This window comes from Postia placenta (genome assembly GCF_002117355.1).
Source record: "Postia placenta MAD-698-R-SB12 unplaced genomic scaffold POSPLAscaffold_6, whole genome shotgun sequence".
Taxonomy (NCBI): domain Eukaryota; kingdom Fungi; phylum Basidiomycota; class Agaricomycetes; order Polyporales; family Adustoporiaceae; genus Rhodonia; species Rhodonia placenta.
Genome location: NW_020169837.1, coordinates 1,973,198 through 1,988,465, shown reverse-complemented (window position 1 = coordinate 1,988,465; position 15,268 = coordinate 1,973,198). Strand labels below are relative to the sequence as shown.

The 15,268-nt window shown below is 56.6% G+C and overlaps 4 protein-coding genes across 4 annotated transcripts in view; 1 reads left to right on the top strand and 3 right to left on the bottom strand.

Annotated features, from left to right (window-relative positions):
• Positions 1-93: 93 nt before the first annotated feature.
• POSPLADRAFT_1046395 (hypothetical protein) lies at positions 94-1,361 on the bottom strand (the record flags this gene model as incomplete). The annotated part of the gene is made up of 9 exons (XM_024479020.1): positions 94-125; positions 238-381; positions 510-609; positions 673-770; positions 822-883; positions 945-946; positions 997-1,166; positions 1,227-1,261; positions 1,321-1,361. 9 exons carry the CDS (start codon positions 1,359-1,361, stop codon positions 94-96), a joined length of 684 nt encoding a protein of 227 aa, XP_024339855.1.
• Positions 1,362-4,208: 2,847 nt separating this feature from the next.
• Positions 4,209-5,679, bottom strand: POSPLADRAFT_1181119 (glycoside hydrolase family 16 protein; the record flags this gene model as incomplete). The annotated part of the gene is made up of 4 exons (XM_024488812.1): positions 4,209-4,439; positions 4,502-4,911; positions 4,973-5,386; positions 5,441-5,679. The coding sequence occupies 4 exons, from the start codon at positions 5,677-5,679 to the stop codon at positions 4,327-4,329; spliced, it is 1,176 nt and encodes a 391-aa protein (XP_024339854.1). The 3' UTR covers positions 4,209-4,326.
• A 3,241-nt stretch (positions 5,680-8,920) lies between these two features.
• On the top strand, positions 8,921-11,934 carry POSPLADRAFT_1046393 (hypothetical protein; the record flags this gene model as incomplete). Its single annotated transcript, XM_024479019.1, has 7 exons — positions 8,921-9,000; positions 9,083-9,174; positions 9,251-9,331; positions 9,384-9,507; positions 9,574-9,640; positions 11,526-11,654; positions 11,728-11,934. 7 exons carry the CDS (start codon positions 8,921-8,923, stop codon positions 11,932-11,934), a joined length of 780 nt encoding a protein of 259 aa, XP_024339853.1.
• Positions 11,935-13,676: 1,742 nt separating this feature from the next.
• Positions 13,677-15,268, bottom strand: part of POSPLADRAFT_1142202 (hypothetical protein) — a gene marked incomplete at both ends in the record, with an annotated part of 3,681 nt that continues 2,089 nt past the window's right edge. Inside the window, 8 exons of the mRNA XM_024485400.1 lie at positions 13,677-13,715; positions 13,772-13,802; positions 13,862-14,128; positions 14,208-14,365; positions 14,417-14,481; positions 14,536-14,550; positions 14,605-14,727; positions 14,782-15,260. Coding sequence (XP_024339852.1) covers positions 13,677-13,715; positions 13,772-13,802; positions 13,862-14,128; positions 14,208-14,365; positions 14,417-14,481; positions 14,536-14,550; positions 14,605-14,727; positions 14,782-15,260 — 1,177 coding nt within the window. The remainder of the gene's footprint in view (positions 13,716-13,771; positions 13,803-13,861; positions 14,129-14,207; positions 14,366-14,416; positions 14,482-14,535; positions 14,551-14,604; positions 14,728-14,781; positions 15,261-15,268) is intronic.

The window sequence follows — 15,268 nt, the reverse complement described above, 5'->3', positions numbered from 1 at the left end:
GTGGGGTGGATGCCCGACGAGAGGACAACCTACATTCGTGACCCATAGACCCGTCTCGAGGCAATTCAGGAATAACAAGATTCTGTGTAGGCGTTAAATCATCTCAATTGCCACGGGCTTATGCACTAAGGAGGCATACAAGAAGTGTAGCGTGCCTGATGATGATCGACAGGGTCAGCGCCCCATCACATGCCGATCGACAGTAGGCAATCACTCGCAGGACACCGAGACACTTACCGTCGCGTCCGAGGAGCGTCAGGAGTGGCGCGACACGCTCGCCCGCATTGCCGGTAGCGCGGCGGAGCCGCAGCATGCTTGCCCATGTGACGGCGAGCACGAGTATGTCGCACGAAATCAGGCTGACGTGCGTTATGATCACCACTGTACATAGATGAGTGGACAAGCAAGCGTCAGCCAGTGTGAGAGAGGCGACTCAAGAGCACGAACACCTGTACAACTTGAGTTCAGTCTCCGATCAGTGGGCAGCGGCGCAGACGATGCTTGGACGCACTTGTTCGCAACCGCGGAGGGTACCTCGTTTCCCGGAACAGCAAGCGTTTTGGTGGTGTGTAGGGTCGCATGTCCCGGGGAGCTCATTGCATACGTGTACTAGAGAAATAATCAATTGAATGAGCGATAACGCTAATGGTAACGAGATCATGCACGCCTTACCGCGTTGGTGCCAACAGGGACAAGCCCGAGGAGGAGCGCCAACAGCGCCAACAGGTAGTTACGGTCGCTGACGGCATAGACGCGCAGAGCACTGAAAGCTGGTGTCGATGCAGATGAGCATTGCCTTGAGCTGGACAAAAGCCTCTTACCTGCCCAGATACCTTGCCAGATCATATTCAATGAGCCCCAGAAGAAGATCAAATGGGTATAGCTGCCACAAATGCCCATTGAGCTCCTGTGATAGATCAACTCAAGATCCTCTGCTCACTTACCTCTGAAATCGATTGTCAAAATTGTGTTACAAACTGTGCCAGATATACGTACTGAGGCCGACTGTTTAATTGAGTTAAACAGAAGCAGAGTGCCAAAGATGCCCCACGCCAACGTCGTATATCGGTTCAGAAAGAATATCAACGTGGCGCTCGTCAATTTGCCTTGCCACATCGCAGAGACTTCCTGGGACAGAGTGACGATGTACTCGTATAGCACGAGACCTGGTCCGAACACAGATGATCACTGTCTGACCACGCCATACGGTATATGCGATCACATACACACTCCGGCCAGCAAGAACGAATGTGTCCACACTCTGAAGACACCAGGACAGCGATCAGCTGGGGTGAATACAGACTGCAACACCACACTCACAAGAGTTGAAGGGTGTCCGTCAAGGATTCAGAAGTCGCCATGACAGACAGCCTTCGTTTCTGCGAGCCAGCGGCGACGACCCCTCCAGGATCGCGGTCCTAAATATCCTTCTGCTCAGTTTCACCTGTCAAGGACGAACGACCGCCAAGCGGCGCAGCGGATGCTATAATGCAATTAGTCCAGGAAGAGTTGGGATGCATGGGCGTGCTCTCACGCGTAGAAGCCGAGCGTATCTGACATGGGCGTGTGGTTTTGTTACGGCCTATCGACGCTCAGAGCTAAGGACCCTGATGCTCCGCACAGCTGATTCCATACTGTCAGACATGTGGGCAAACGGGGTTGATGCGGAATTCGGAATCAATGATCAGAACCATGGTTCACCTGGCCGCACCCGGCAAAGCCACGATTTTACGCATGAAGATGTCGTTTCCAGGGCCTGCCCATTCCCATCGGAAGTCCGCTTACGCACACTTTGAGTTCAACAGATCTAACGATATAGAATCAGCTGCAAATGTAACAAATTTAGATATGAGTAGAATGTAAAGCTGAATGTTGATTGGAGGCGTCAAAGCCATCGTGATTATCGGTAACCCATTCAGCGAGAGCTGTTCAATTCCCCTCGCTCATTCGTTTGCCTACCTCTTTTGGTAGGTAATTTCAACCCCGACTGATCCTTCAGCCACCGGCAATCGACGCGACTCGGCCAATGTTATGCCCGGCTTGTTCAGCTCGTATTTTATTAGTGAACCCCAATTCATACTAGACTGCAAGCACATTGCTGATATCTGTCGTTTGCGGACAGTATCAGCTGTGCGTAGATCAGTTCTTGAATACCTCGAAGTCTGGTCTAAACCTGGAGCTGCCAGCACTGAGCGTGTCTTTGTGAGTGCTATTTACACAACCGTGAGTTACTATGAGACTTGCAGTAGGGCACGGTGTGAAATCGCTTCCTAACTTACCGTACATTAGCAGTCGGTCTATTAGGGGGCCAGATTAACAAGTGTAACTGACGGCTAATTAACCCACGAGCGTTCAAGTGCTAATTAACGATAATTAACAGCCTAAAGCGGTAAATCTCAACATTGACCGTCAATTACTACGTATCCCAGTCCAGGTCCTCCGCGCGAACTTCGACTGAGCTCACGATGTTCGCTGACACTACGCATTCCTGCTGTTCCTTCTGGAAGACCGCACTATCAGCCAGAATGTCCTGCAGGGATCCAGCAGTCAGATCAACAGAATTGTGGGTGAGGGATACTCCCAGATTAACACAGATTAACACCCATGTTTCCAACCCTAGGTAAATTACTGGTTAATCTACCGGTAATTAACCGGTAAGTCAGGTCGCTGTTAATTAAGGTAACCAGATTCACCGCGCCTTAGTTTGCAGCTCGCCGTGTCGCATCGATGGATCAGTCGCAGAGGGGTTGAAACTATCTCCCCAAGAAGGTGGATGCTCCGCAAACGAACGAGCACTCACTACCCATTAGCAGCAATTGCGAGGAACAAGAAACATGACAGTAACGTAACCCCAGGGCCCAGACTAGTTTATCAAAGTTGCTGCGACATGACCGCAGCCTGAGGTCGTAACCGGACTTGTGGCGGGCTACTGAGTGGTCCATGACCGCTTATTCCAATGCGGCTTTGCTCCGGGAACCACTGAGGACTGTAGGCTGTAGGCTAGGCGTGAACTTGTCCAGACACAGCGTGGAGAGAGAGAGTTAATATTTGAAAAACACAACAATGTGCCAGGTGAGCCAGAAAGCATACAACTTCACAAGCGTTTCTCAGCTCAAACTGCAACAATGAGCCTTGAGGATCGTTACAAACGTCTAACCATCCTCCAACCATCAAAACGGGCGCTCTAATGTAGGCTGCCTACGGGATACTAACAAACGTCCGACCAAAGAGACAGGGCTGCCGCATTCTGATGGCGCGCGGTTACGGGCGGATACGCTATGAATAAAATAAAGTTTGATCTGCCTGCGGAGGCGTCCGAGGCGTAGTGAGGTTCTCAACAGACCCCAGAACACATGCGTCGGCAAGCTCACGGTAAGAGCGTCTCAAACCCAGCCAGGACTGCCGCTTTCACGACACTTGCTGCTACATGGCGAGGCCGCAATAGCCCGTCAGAAACAGTGGTACGTACTCATCTACGTTGATTCAGTTTTGCGCCATGCCTCGAATCACGCCCTCTCGCGTACGTCACTCAATGATAGCAAAGCAGAACCCCGGACAGCATGCGACGTGTTCCACGGCGTCACATGAGTTCTGGGAGCGCTCGGAAGCAACCGGACAGCATCTTGCGCCTCTCCTGTCCTCGCCAAACATCCTAATTGTACGTCTCTGAGCCTCGCTTACGCGGCCATCACCCGGTGCCTCCACAGCCCGTGTTTCCCGGCATGCTAACGCGCCGTGGAGACAAACATGCTCGACGGATTGATGAAGAGGGCTTGCTATGATGAAGAACGCACTGCACGATGTCTCGACGGAATGCTATGTGCGCCACATAATCATCCGCGGTAAATAACGGCGATTGGCTCACGCTTAGATGTGCTACATCCCGGCCACAATGCAGGCTTCCTAACAAGTGCAGCTACGGGCCATCGAAAGCAAGTGGATGTACACAAGTCGACCGTTGCATGGCATCTTTGTATGGGAAGCCTGTGACACCATGTCATGAATAATGCAACGATGTGGGAGTGAGGACATCAGTGTGCCGCGTGCGAGATTGTCTATTTGTCTACGGTACCTCCAGAATGAAATCAAGGTCACGTCAACCCAAACAAGGAACGTTCGTCCAGAACAGTCGAAGCTAGAGAGCTAGCGAACGGAAAGGTGATATCCAGGGTTTAGCGTGGCGTCATGCATCACCACCGTGTCATGCATGATCAGGAGACGGAGCATTCGATAAATGAGAATGATAGGATGTGTCTGTATGCAAAAAGAGAGCCATGCGGGTGAGCGGTGTGTCCTGGAACACACTTGGGCAACCGCGCGAGGCGTTTAGCACGATTGCCACATTTTCACCGAGTCAATGATCATCGCACGCTGATCGATGTCTTCCGGCCACGTCGCGGACCACGTCGACTGCGCCTTCGCGAAGTTGGACATCGCCACTGTGGTTGACATCGCGCATCAGCGCACGTCCAACTCATCCCACAGAAGGCAGAATACGCACAGGTTGACGTGTCCAGCCACGGCTTGTTCCCGACACCGTCTGGGAACCACCCGTTCGTGCCGCCGACCGCGACGTCCATGATAAGATAGAAGTCTTGGTCAAACGGCGCAACGTTGCGCGTGCCGTTCACCCACGGGTCCGGTGTCACGATGTACTGCGTCCCGTTGAGGACCGTCGCGGGGAAGTCGCCGCGCTTGAAGAACGGCTCGTTGAACGATACCTGAAGCATCCGGTCGAGCCGCGTGTCGACGTACATCCGGATGAATGTGGGCGTCCACTCGACCGCGTACGTGTGGAACCCGTCTGCGTACGTCGATCGTCGATCAGACCACCAGCCGTACGTCTTCGCAACGCCGTTCAAGAAGCTTAACGGCCCCCAGTTGAGCGATGCGCGTACGACGTTCCTGCCCCTGTAGAAATAAGATTGCAAGTGAGCCATAGTGACAAGGTGCCTGACATGAGAACACGAACTGGGCAGCGTAATTGATGCTGTTGCCGCGTGACTCTACGATATCGATCTCCCCCGATGCAGGCCAGGGCCCGTATGTCTCATTCACCGGAAGCATCCACAACGCGGGCCACAGCCAGTCGCCGACAGGCATCTTCGCGACAATCTCGACCTTGCCGTACTTGATGCTGTGGCTGTTGCGCGTCGAAATCCGTGCACTCATTGCCGGGTTGATGACAGACCCTGTCGTCGAATTGGACACCGCCCCGCACGATGTGAGGTTGGTGCTCGTACAGCCAGAGATGTTGTAGGTGTACCCATTCAGGACGTTATCGTACCCGATGACATCGGCTGTCAGTGTGGGCACGATGTACAGCTTCCCATCTTTGACGAATGAATTGTTGCTCGAGTCGGTCGTCATTTCAAATTCGCCGTTGCTGAAATACATCAGGATCAGATCGAATGCGCAATTTTAAACAGGAATTACGTACCCGAAGCCGCCCATGTCGACCTCGCGCGTCCAGGTGTTCTCGAGGTCGAAGGTGGCAAAGTCGTCCTCCATGACGAGGCAAAGGTTACCGACGCGCGGCACGTCCTTCCACGAAAAGTAGCACCGCACTGCGCCACCCGCGACGCCGAGAAATGCAATTGTCCACGTGAGCCACCACGATAGGCGTGCATAGATGTCCTTCTCTTTGATCCATGGCTTCTCGATCTCCTGCGTCAGCATGGTCGAGCGCGCGCGCTTTGCCGTGATACGCCCTGTATATTCGCGCGAGTCGTACACTGTCGCGCGTCGTGACATCGTAGGTGGCGACATGAAGGAGTTGCGAATCTGCGAGTCAACGCGAGGCAGACTCGTGCGCGGGCCCTCCGTGATTTGTGCGTTGACCTGGGAGATACGAGGACTGGCTGTGGCCGTAGGATGACGTAGGAAAGAGAGCGAGCCTCTGCTGGACTGGATGCGAGAGGGTGGGCCTTCAGAGCTGCCGGCGCCGGGAACGGACTGCTCGGCACTGAAGCCAATGACACTGGCGGGGAGCGAGGGCGAGTCCCTGATATCTTCTCTGGGCGTGCCCGGGATTGACGCATCAGGGGTCTGACACTCCGAGGCGTGAGGTGTGCGGAAGGGGTCGCGGTGAGCCTCGCTGGGGCCCTCACTGGAGCTGGCGGACGAGGAGGAGGTCGACATGGGTGAGGCTGCGGTGCGAGTGGATGCCAGTATGCAGGATGGCCGACCTAGGATTTATACGACTAGTGGTCCGCGGTGGATGAGGCATCCTGCACGTCAAAAGTGTCCGTGTTATCGACTGCCCTACATGATCAGATATTTGCCATGTGAGAAGAGGCCACAGTTACTGAAGTGGAAGTAGAGAGCGCGCGGGCCCGGAGATGTTCGGAGGACACGACAAGACACCGAGGACAGATCTAATCGAGACGGACTCTATTTGTGGTCAGCCGTATCCAGATATGAATGACGTGTGAGACAAAGCCCGGGGATAATTATGGAATACATGAGCCAGCGGATGAGGCAAACGTCGGAGAGATAACGTACTCAGGCTGTGCGTTCGAGAGCCCGTCAAGAGGGAGGCGAGGAAGAATTGAATGCCAAGGGCCATCACTGGCCGCAAGCGGATAGAACGTGGTCGATGGACGCGTGAACTGCAGCGATACGCCGAGATAAGCTCGATTTCGACGGCGTTGACAGTTTGCTAGTCGCGCGTTTGCACTACCCGCTCTTCCAGACTCGACAATGTGGTTCGGGGAAGAGGGGAATGACGGGTTCCACAGGGTCGCGACTGTATATATATATGCCCGAGACCCCTTCAACAGGTTTGACGCAAAGCTGTTAGCTGCAACAACCATATGACGTAGAGAACAAGACGGCCGTGAAGGTTTTCCAAGAGTGATCGATCGGCGGTGTGATCTCGAGAAAGCATCCGAATAGAATAGAGTATGCTAGCGTCTAAACTCGTAATGTGCGGCTTGGGGACGGATTTAGTTTAGCGATAGGCGGGTTCTCGATTCGTCAGGGGGAGGTCACATTTCCTCTCGCGCCGGTCATCACACCTCGCCTTCCGCGCCGTCGAGGATCACGGGTAAAGAACCAGAATATAACGTCCTGGAAAACGGCGTCAACGAAACAGGCTTCAACACCCGAAGAGAATCAGCACAGAGTCAGCGCGGCGTACATGTGTGTGCTCAGCTTCGGCCGGGCGGATGCATGCTGCTTAGCCGGCCTGCAGATAGGCCGGAAAGTGCAGTTCCGCCTCCATCGAACGAAATTCTATGGATCGACGTTGCAAATGCTTGATCGGGGAACAGACGCTCGAGTCGACCTGTCGATTCTCGCCACAATCTCCCGATGCATTACCAGGGTCTATCTGCGGTACCTGTGTCAGGCCACACAACGTGCATGAGGTAAAGGGACAGATACGCAGTATCGACGCATTGCATATAGAAAGCTACAGAGGATTGGAAGCGTAGGAGACAGACGTAGTGTGTACAAACCTTAAGTCGGAGAGGTGACAGTCAGTTGACAGCACGAACAGCATTCGAGGCTGAGAACAGTCCCGGAAGTTGCTGCAGGACCGCCGAACGGCACCGCGACTGTTTGGCGGGCACGGCGTTCCTGCGCTGGTTTCCGGAAGCGAATAAGCAAAGCCCGTCGTTGCCGTCAGTATACGGAGTCGTTTTTGCCATTCTGGTGCGCGGGGCGATTGCGAAGAACGAGATCAGGCCAGGGGCGACCACGCACAGTATTGCAGACTGCAGTATACGGCCAAGTTCGAGGCGACTCAGGACTGGGGCTAACCTTGTTCCCGTCTTGATCTCTGAGCTTCCACTTTGGCTCGTGAAGACAAAACGTCCATACCGCTCACTGTTAGGAGAGACGCGCACAAGCGTAGCCCCCCGCCATCCTCGACGCGGGCGGGGCGGGTTTGCTACCGGACAATCAGGAGTGGGGTTTGTGTACGACGAGCAGAACTCTAGGAACGACGTGCGAGTGCTTCGAGGAGAGCGTCAAGGCAGAGAGCACTCATGAGTGGACAGATGGCAGGAGGACTCCGAGGGTAGTCTCCTGTGAGCAGAGTAGATAATTCCTTCAACCTGCGCGGGCTACGGATATCCTTATCTGATCCGAGGGCGGCGAGGACGCGCTGCCGCGACTGTGTTCACGTGATCGCATTCCGTGTACATACTCGCCCCGAGATGATCTGACCGTTGACGTCAACTGGAAGCCTGCACTCACTACTGGTCACTAGTCACCAGAGACCCCAGCATGCTCCGTTTGTTAGAATCTCTGTACGGCGAACGTGGAGAAAGCGACGGGCGGGGGAGCGGGAGCGTTAGCGGACGAGACTGTAAGGAAGGCAGCGAGACTTGGCAATATATTTCGTTGTAGCCACTGCGCTCTCACCGCACTCTATGCCCTCCCCCTCATCGCGCTCTCCGCACTGCACTCTATGCCCTTTCGCCAGCCCTATCTCTTGATTTTCATCCGGTCAGCTCTCTTCAATTTCACGCGGTCGGCTCTCGCACACTCACCTGGCACGCATTCGCATCCGGCGTCAAGGCATGGCGCAACAAGCCGCCAGAGATCTCGATCGATCGCGCGATGCAAGCGCCGGATGCCGAGAATCGACACAGAGTCAGCGACGGTTGTCTGCTATCATGTGGCTCACAGTGTAATGTGTCAGCCATCGGTACTTGCTTATTAGTATCCTGAACCTATGACGCCATACCCCTCCGAGTTCGAACTTCGTCCTCAGCACTCAGCACTCCGCATTCATCTCGACCACGACCACCCAGTACCGTCCCACACCAAACAGCGACGCAATGGCCAAGTTGAGCATCACATCCGCCGTCCGCCTCCCCACAGGTGCGCTCGTCCGCGTCTGAATCTGGCCCCGCAGAGACCCGCTCACCCACCGGTCATCGGGATTGTGATCGGGTACGCAGGACACACGATGCCCCTCCTCGGGCTGGGGGTGTACCAGAACGACGACTGCACGCCCGCATGCCTCGCCGCGCTCCAGCACGGCTACAGGTGCGTGCCTGCCGTCCACGCCCTTTTGTCCTTATTCTTATCGGCTGCCGTTCAAATCTCAACCGTGTCGACTGCCGAGCAGGCACATCGACTCGGCGCGCATGTACCGCAACGAGGCGCAGGTGGGCGCGGCCGTGCGCCAGAGCGGCGTCCCCCGCGGGGAGGTCTTCGTCAGTGCGTAGCTGCACCTTGCACTTGCCCCCGCGGCTCACGCTCACCTCACATGGCATGTCGTTTCGGTGCGTTGCAGCCACGAAGATCGCGCAGAACGAGCACGGGTACGACCGCACGCTGCGCGCCGTCGATGAGTCGCTGCAGCGCTTCGGCTTCGGTATGTCTTCTCCCCTCCCCTCACTGCTACTGCTACTACCACGCCCGCACAGATTATCTCGACCTGTACCTCATCCACAGCCCCCTGTCCGGCACGGCGCTGCGCCTCGAGACGTGGAAGGCGCTCCTCAAGGCGAAGGAGGATGGCAAAGTGCGCACGATCGGTGTCTCCAACTAGTGCGTTCCCGCGCCTTGCCATCTCCTCGAGTCTGTGTCCTGACCTGACCCGTGCTCGTCCCGCAGCGGCGTGCACCACCTCGAAGAGATCCGCGCGGCGGGCCTCGAGAAGCCCGCAATCAATCAGATCGAGGTCAGTCTAAGAGCGACGTGCCCCGCTGCATTCCGGGCTAACGTCCTTCTTGTCTGCCTCTCAGCTGCATCCATTCTGCCAGCAGCGTCCAATCGTCGCGTACTGTGAGAAGAACGGCATCGTCGTGCAGGCATACTGCCCGCTCGTGCGCGGACGTTTCAGCGATCCTGTGTTGCAGGAGGTCGCCGCAAAGGTGTGTGTACGGCGCTCAGCGCGTCAGGGGTCGCGCTTCATCTGAGCTATGGTTTTCCTCGATGCAGTACAAGAAGGACGTCGCGCAGGTGCTTGTGCGATGGTCGCTCCAGCATGGGTACGTGTCATGACGGACTCGTCGCATGCGCGATCCGCACGGGTGAGGTGCCGAGGCTGACCAGGCTGCGCGCACACCACAGGTACAGCCCGCTGCCCAAGTCAGCACAGCCGGCACGGGTCGTGTCGAACGCGGACCTGTACGACTTTGAGATCGCGGCGGAGGACATGGCGAGGCTGGACGCACTTGACCAGGGCAAGGATGGCGCGATCAGCTGGAACCCCGTCGATGCACCGTGAAGGGGGGGAGGGAGAGACATGAGATAGCTGGGCTGCTTGCATTATATACTAGGCAGCCTTGTCGGATGTCGTTTAGAATGTGCATCTGTAGTGTGCACTGAGAGATTGGGTTCTGTCGTGACGAGCAGTCTTTGCATTTGATTCACCTAGCGTCGTCACAATATCAATAGACTTTCGCGAGCGTCAGCATTTCATATCCAGGGTTCCGAGTGCCAGCGGCCGCAGACTCACACAGACGTGTCCGAGTCGCCAGAGCTGGGATCGCCCGGATCGGCGGATTATGTGCCTGACGTCATGGTGCGGCGCTCCGTTGGCCGTCCTGATAACACGATCGGCGCGCGATCGAGGTGAGCGAGGATCTTCAAGCTCAAGCTCGCGCCTCTCTTCGCCTGCCACCATGTCCGAGCTTACCCTGTCCACGTCCGTCCGCCTGTCTTCTGGTGCGTCGTGCACGCCCCGCCCATCTCCTCGACCGCTGACGGAAGACCGTGCAGGCTACGCGATGCCCCTGCTGGGTCTCGGCGTGTATGAGAACGACGACTGCGCTCCCGCGTGTCTTGCCGCGCTGAAGCACGGCTACAGGTGCGCACGGAGGCTGATGCTGGCTCTCCCCGCTCGGAGGCTAATGTTGCCCCCCTCACCCGCATATCGACGCGCCGGCCTGCAGACACATCGACTCGGCGCAGTACTACAGGAACGAGGCCCAGGTCGGGAACGCCGTCCGCGAGAGTGGTGTGCCCCGCGCAGAGGTCTTCGTGAGTGCGTACCGCGCGATGCTCCCTCTCCCGCTGCCGCCGAATGGCATCCTGATCCCGACGTGCGCTGCAGCATCCAAGGTGTACGACCCCCACCACGGGTATGAGCAGACCCTCAAGGCCGTCGACGCGTCGCTCGCGGACTTTGGCTTCGGTGCGCGTTCCGCCGTCGTGGTCGCGTTTTGCGTGCGCGGGAACGCGCTGACCGCAGCGCAGACTACCTCGACCTCTACCTGATCCACAGCCCGCTGTCCGGCAAGGAGCGGCGCCTCGCGTCGTGGAGGGCCCTGCTGCACGCGCGCGATGCGGGCAAGCTGCGGACAGTCGGCGTATCCAACTAGTGCGTGTCCCTGCTTCGTTGTCCCCGCGTGTGCCGCTCGCTGAGTCCGGTGACCCGTGCCGCTGCGCCCGTCATGCTCTGCGTGCCCTCAGCGGCGTGCACCACCTCGAAGAGATCCGCGCGGCAGGCCTCGAGGCGCCCGCCATCAACCAGATCGAGGTTAGTCCAGCACCGATGCGCTCCGCTGCACCCTGCACCCCGGGCTAACGCGGGCCGCGCGGCGTCCCCGCCCGCCGCGCAGCTGCACCCATTCTGCCAGCAGCGTCCGATCGTCGCGTACTGCGAGAAGAACGGCATCGTCGTGCAGGCATACTGCCCGCTCGTGCGCGGGCGCTTCGGAGATCCTGTGCTGCAGGAGGTCGCCGCAAAGGTGTGTGTACGGCGCTCGGCGCTTCAGGAGTCGCGCTCCATCTGAGCTGTGCTTTTCCTTTCCCGCGATGCAGTACCAGACGGACGTCGCGCAGGTGCTCGTGCGATGGTCGCTCCAGCATGGGTACAGCCCGCTGCCCAAGTCGGCGCAGCCCGCGCGCATCGCGTCGAACGCGGACGTGTACGGCTTTGCGCTCGCCCCGGAGGACATGGCGCCGCTGGACGCGCTGGACCAGGGCCGGGACGGCTCGGTCAGCTGGAACCCCGTCGACGCGCTGTGACGCTGCCGTGGCCGTGGGAGGGATGCCGCGCGCGAGGTCTGCCCCGTATGGTCGTTGACCGTTGACCGTTCGATGGCGACAGGAGTACGCTAGTTGGAATGACGCAACACAGCTAAATGTGGGCCGGTGTGGGAGGCTCAATGCAGCTGGTGTCCAAACATGGTCGAAGAGCATGAAATGAACTGTCGGCTAGCTATAATAATATAAGAAAGTAAGATGGCCGCGTTGATCCGACTATATGCGCGTCGACAGTAAAGAAATGATCGAACGAACAACCAACAAAGGTTGAACAATCCCAGTGAGTGTCAACGACCCTTAACGACTGCAAGCAAATATGACCAACGACAGCCACGAACGATCAACAGAAAACGCGAACGAAACGAGAACATCAGGTACGAATGAATCGACGACGACTATGAAGAAACCAACAACGACAGTGCGCGATGCTTGGCGACCGCGACGAACGAATACACGACAACGGCACGCTACATCGAACGAGCTCTCAATGACGACAAGAACAACCGGCAACCGCAACGACACAATCCGCAACAAATATGCGCGACAAAGACTACAATCTCAACAATGAAACAACGTGCGATGCTTACCTATGCTGTGTCTTCGAGAGGGATTTGATGGGCGCAAGGTGGTAGTTCGAGGAAAAGGGCGAATTGTCCCTTCTCTACGCCCACGCCAGTTTATATATGTGCAGGGCAGCCGAAGCAGGATGATGTCACAACAGGTTTGAGATGAGAATCATGACGTACAAGAGAAACAATGCCTCGAAACCTGTCCGATCGATCAAACACATACAAATCAGGCAAACTGTAACCCAAATCCGGACGGAAGCCCCGTCCTGGGCCCGTCCAAGCTAGGACTGGTATTGTCTCAGCTTCTCGATGGTGTCGCCTCCGACGTGTCATATTCACTTGCGCTACCCGCCGCCCTCGGGAGCGTGACGACGCCGGCACCCGCGATCAGCCTACACCAGCCATTTCATCTCCCCCTCAGCATCGTCTTCGCAAGCCATAAAGTCAAAGAAGAATGGTACATGGTACGTAATCTCAAACCTGACTGTTTGGGCGGAAAGAGAAAATAAAAAATACGAAACCGCTGACGTTGGTTTGGATCGTTTATCTTCTAGCGCGTCCTCCACCCCACCGGCGCGGTCTGACAGTGTTGACATAATGTCGCGCGTCGTGCTGGTAAGCTGCATTCTGTTATCACCGCATGCGCTGTCAACTGCCAGCATATGGAAGGCGGTTGCGACAACACCGGTAGGAGCGCATTGGCAGAAAGCATTCAGAAAGCATGTATAGGACACAATAGCCGTGGGTGCTATTCACATCGCAGCCATCATCGGCTGTGAGAAGGGAGCGGTGAATATCCTCTCGCTGAGCTGGACGCGCTGGCTCTCACACTTTGTCGGGGTAGAAACGATACCTGGAAGCACAGTTTTGGCTCATTATTCAGGTGCAAATGCGTCGCTGATACCTGTGATGGATCTAAATCGTCGCATACTGCTATCCATGGCCATGGGCGCACGCTCACGACGTGGGATATTGGTCTATGTAGCGAGTAGAGGATAAGAAACGCACGACGTTCGCATGATAGTATACAGACTACAGTCTAGGTTAATGCTGGTCGGAAATCGACTTACAGTCCACACGAGTTCGGTCCGGGAGAAACCTTAGCAAGCGCTCCACACAGCCCAGTCAGTCCAAAGCCGTAAGTGAGGTCTCGCCTCAATACGAAAAGATCATGAGCCACGGGTTGAGTATGATCTGCCACAGCCGACATCAGCCAGGATATCGCGCGCAATATGTGTTCGAAAACATACGGGGTACAGGATGTGGCAGCCGGCGACGATGCTGAGGGCCAGCATGAACTTTCAGTCGGCTTGCAGATGGGATGCGACGCAGACACTCACGCTAGCGGAAAGATCGCAGCCCAGTCCCACCCGGGGATCTGCCAGCCCGAGGGGATGACACCGAGGGAGAGAACGACCATCGCGGCGCACAGAAGGAGACAGAGCGAGAACGCCGGTCCGAAGCGGGCGAGGATGCGCGGGACCTCTTGCCAGAAGTTGGAGCGCTCGACCTCCTTCTTGGTCGCGCCCCAGGTGATGTTGTACGAGAACAGGTGCGCGAGGAGCGCCGCCGAGAGGTGGATGGGGAGGCCGCCGAAGAAAAAGAAGCTGTGGCAGGCGCGTGAGCATGGCCGCACAGTGAAGAAACAGAAATGAGAATGAAGGAGAGGCGAACGGTGATGCGTACAAGAAGGGCACCCAGGTGAGGTTCTCAGCCAGTGAGCTCAAGAGCGCGCGCTGGCCGAGCCGGTACTCGAGCAGCGTGAAGCCGAGGTTGCCTGCGCCGGGGAAGACGACGGTACACGCGAGCCAGATCTCGAAGCTGTGCTCGTAGAACCCATCGATCTGCATATATCGTCAGACATTTGCAGCCAGTCGCTGATGCATCATGCTCACTGTGACACCCCACCCCAACAGGAAGTAGTTCATCGTGGCTAGTAGTGCGGCTGCAGCGATACCATCTGCAGAAAGGGCATGAGAAGATGACACAGGTCGTCATGTTCAATACAGCTCACAGTACGAGAACATGTCTGAACAACATCGTCAGTCGTCATCATTCGTCACAGAAGAGACATATTACATACACGAAAGCATGCTGAATTTGTAGTGGACGGGTGCGGCAGACCAGATGAAGATCCGCAGCTGCTTGTTGATTGGGCCTAAGCGCCACCAGTGGATGAGCGGATTGAAGATCAGCTCGTTGCAGCCTCCATCATATTCAGTATCTAGATGTAACCGGATAGGATCCAGGATGAGCTCACCATAAGCATACTTCTGCCATCGATTCAACTCGTCATCGCATGTCAGCGACACTCCCTCCTTGAACCCGCCCTCCGAGTACGTTGACCATCGAATGATGTATCCCTTCAGCTGCAATCGCAGCGCCATGTCAAAGTCCTCCGACACATTCGCCTCAGACCAAATCTTCCTCACCCCGTCCGCAGCATCGACGAACGCCGCATCCTGTAGCGCAGACCACCGCAGGAACGCATTGTGCCCCACAAATGGCGCAACCTCCCCATTCGCACACCCCATCGAGATGCACTTGTTGATCCGCCGCGTGAAGTGCGCGATCCCGTTCTCGAAGTAGTGGTGCGCTACCTGCATCACGTCCGACTCGTGCTGGATGATCGCTACCTCGGGCGACTCGTACAGCTCGCGCGCCGCGTCGCGCAGGCAGTCCTCAGGCACGACCGTGTCCGAGTCGACGATCAGGATGATCTCGCCGACGCGCAGCGACCTGCCGTT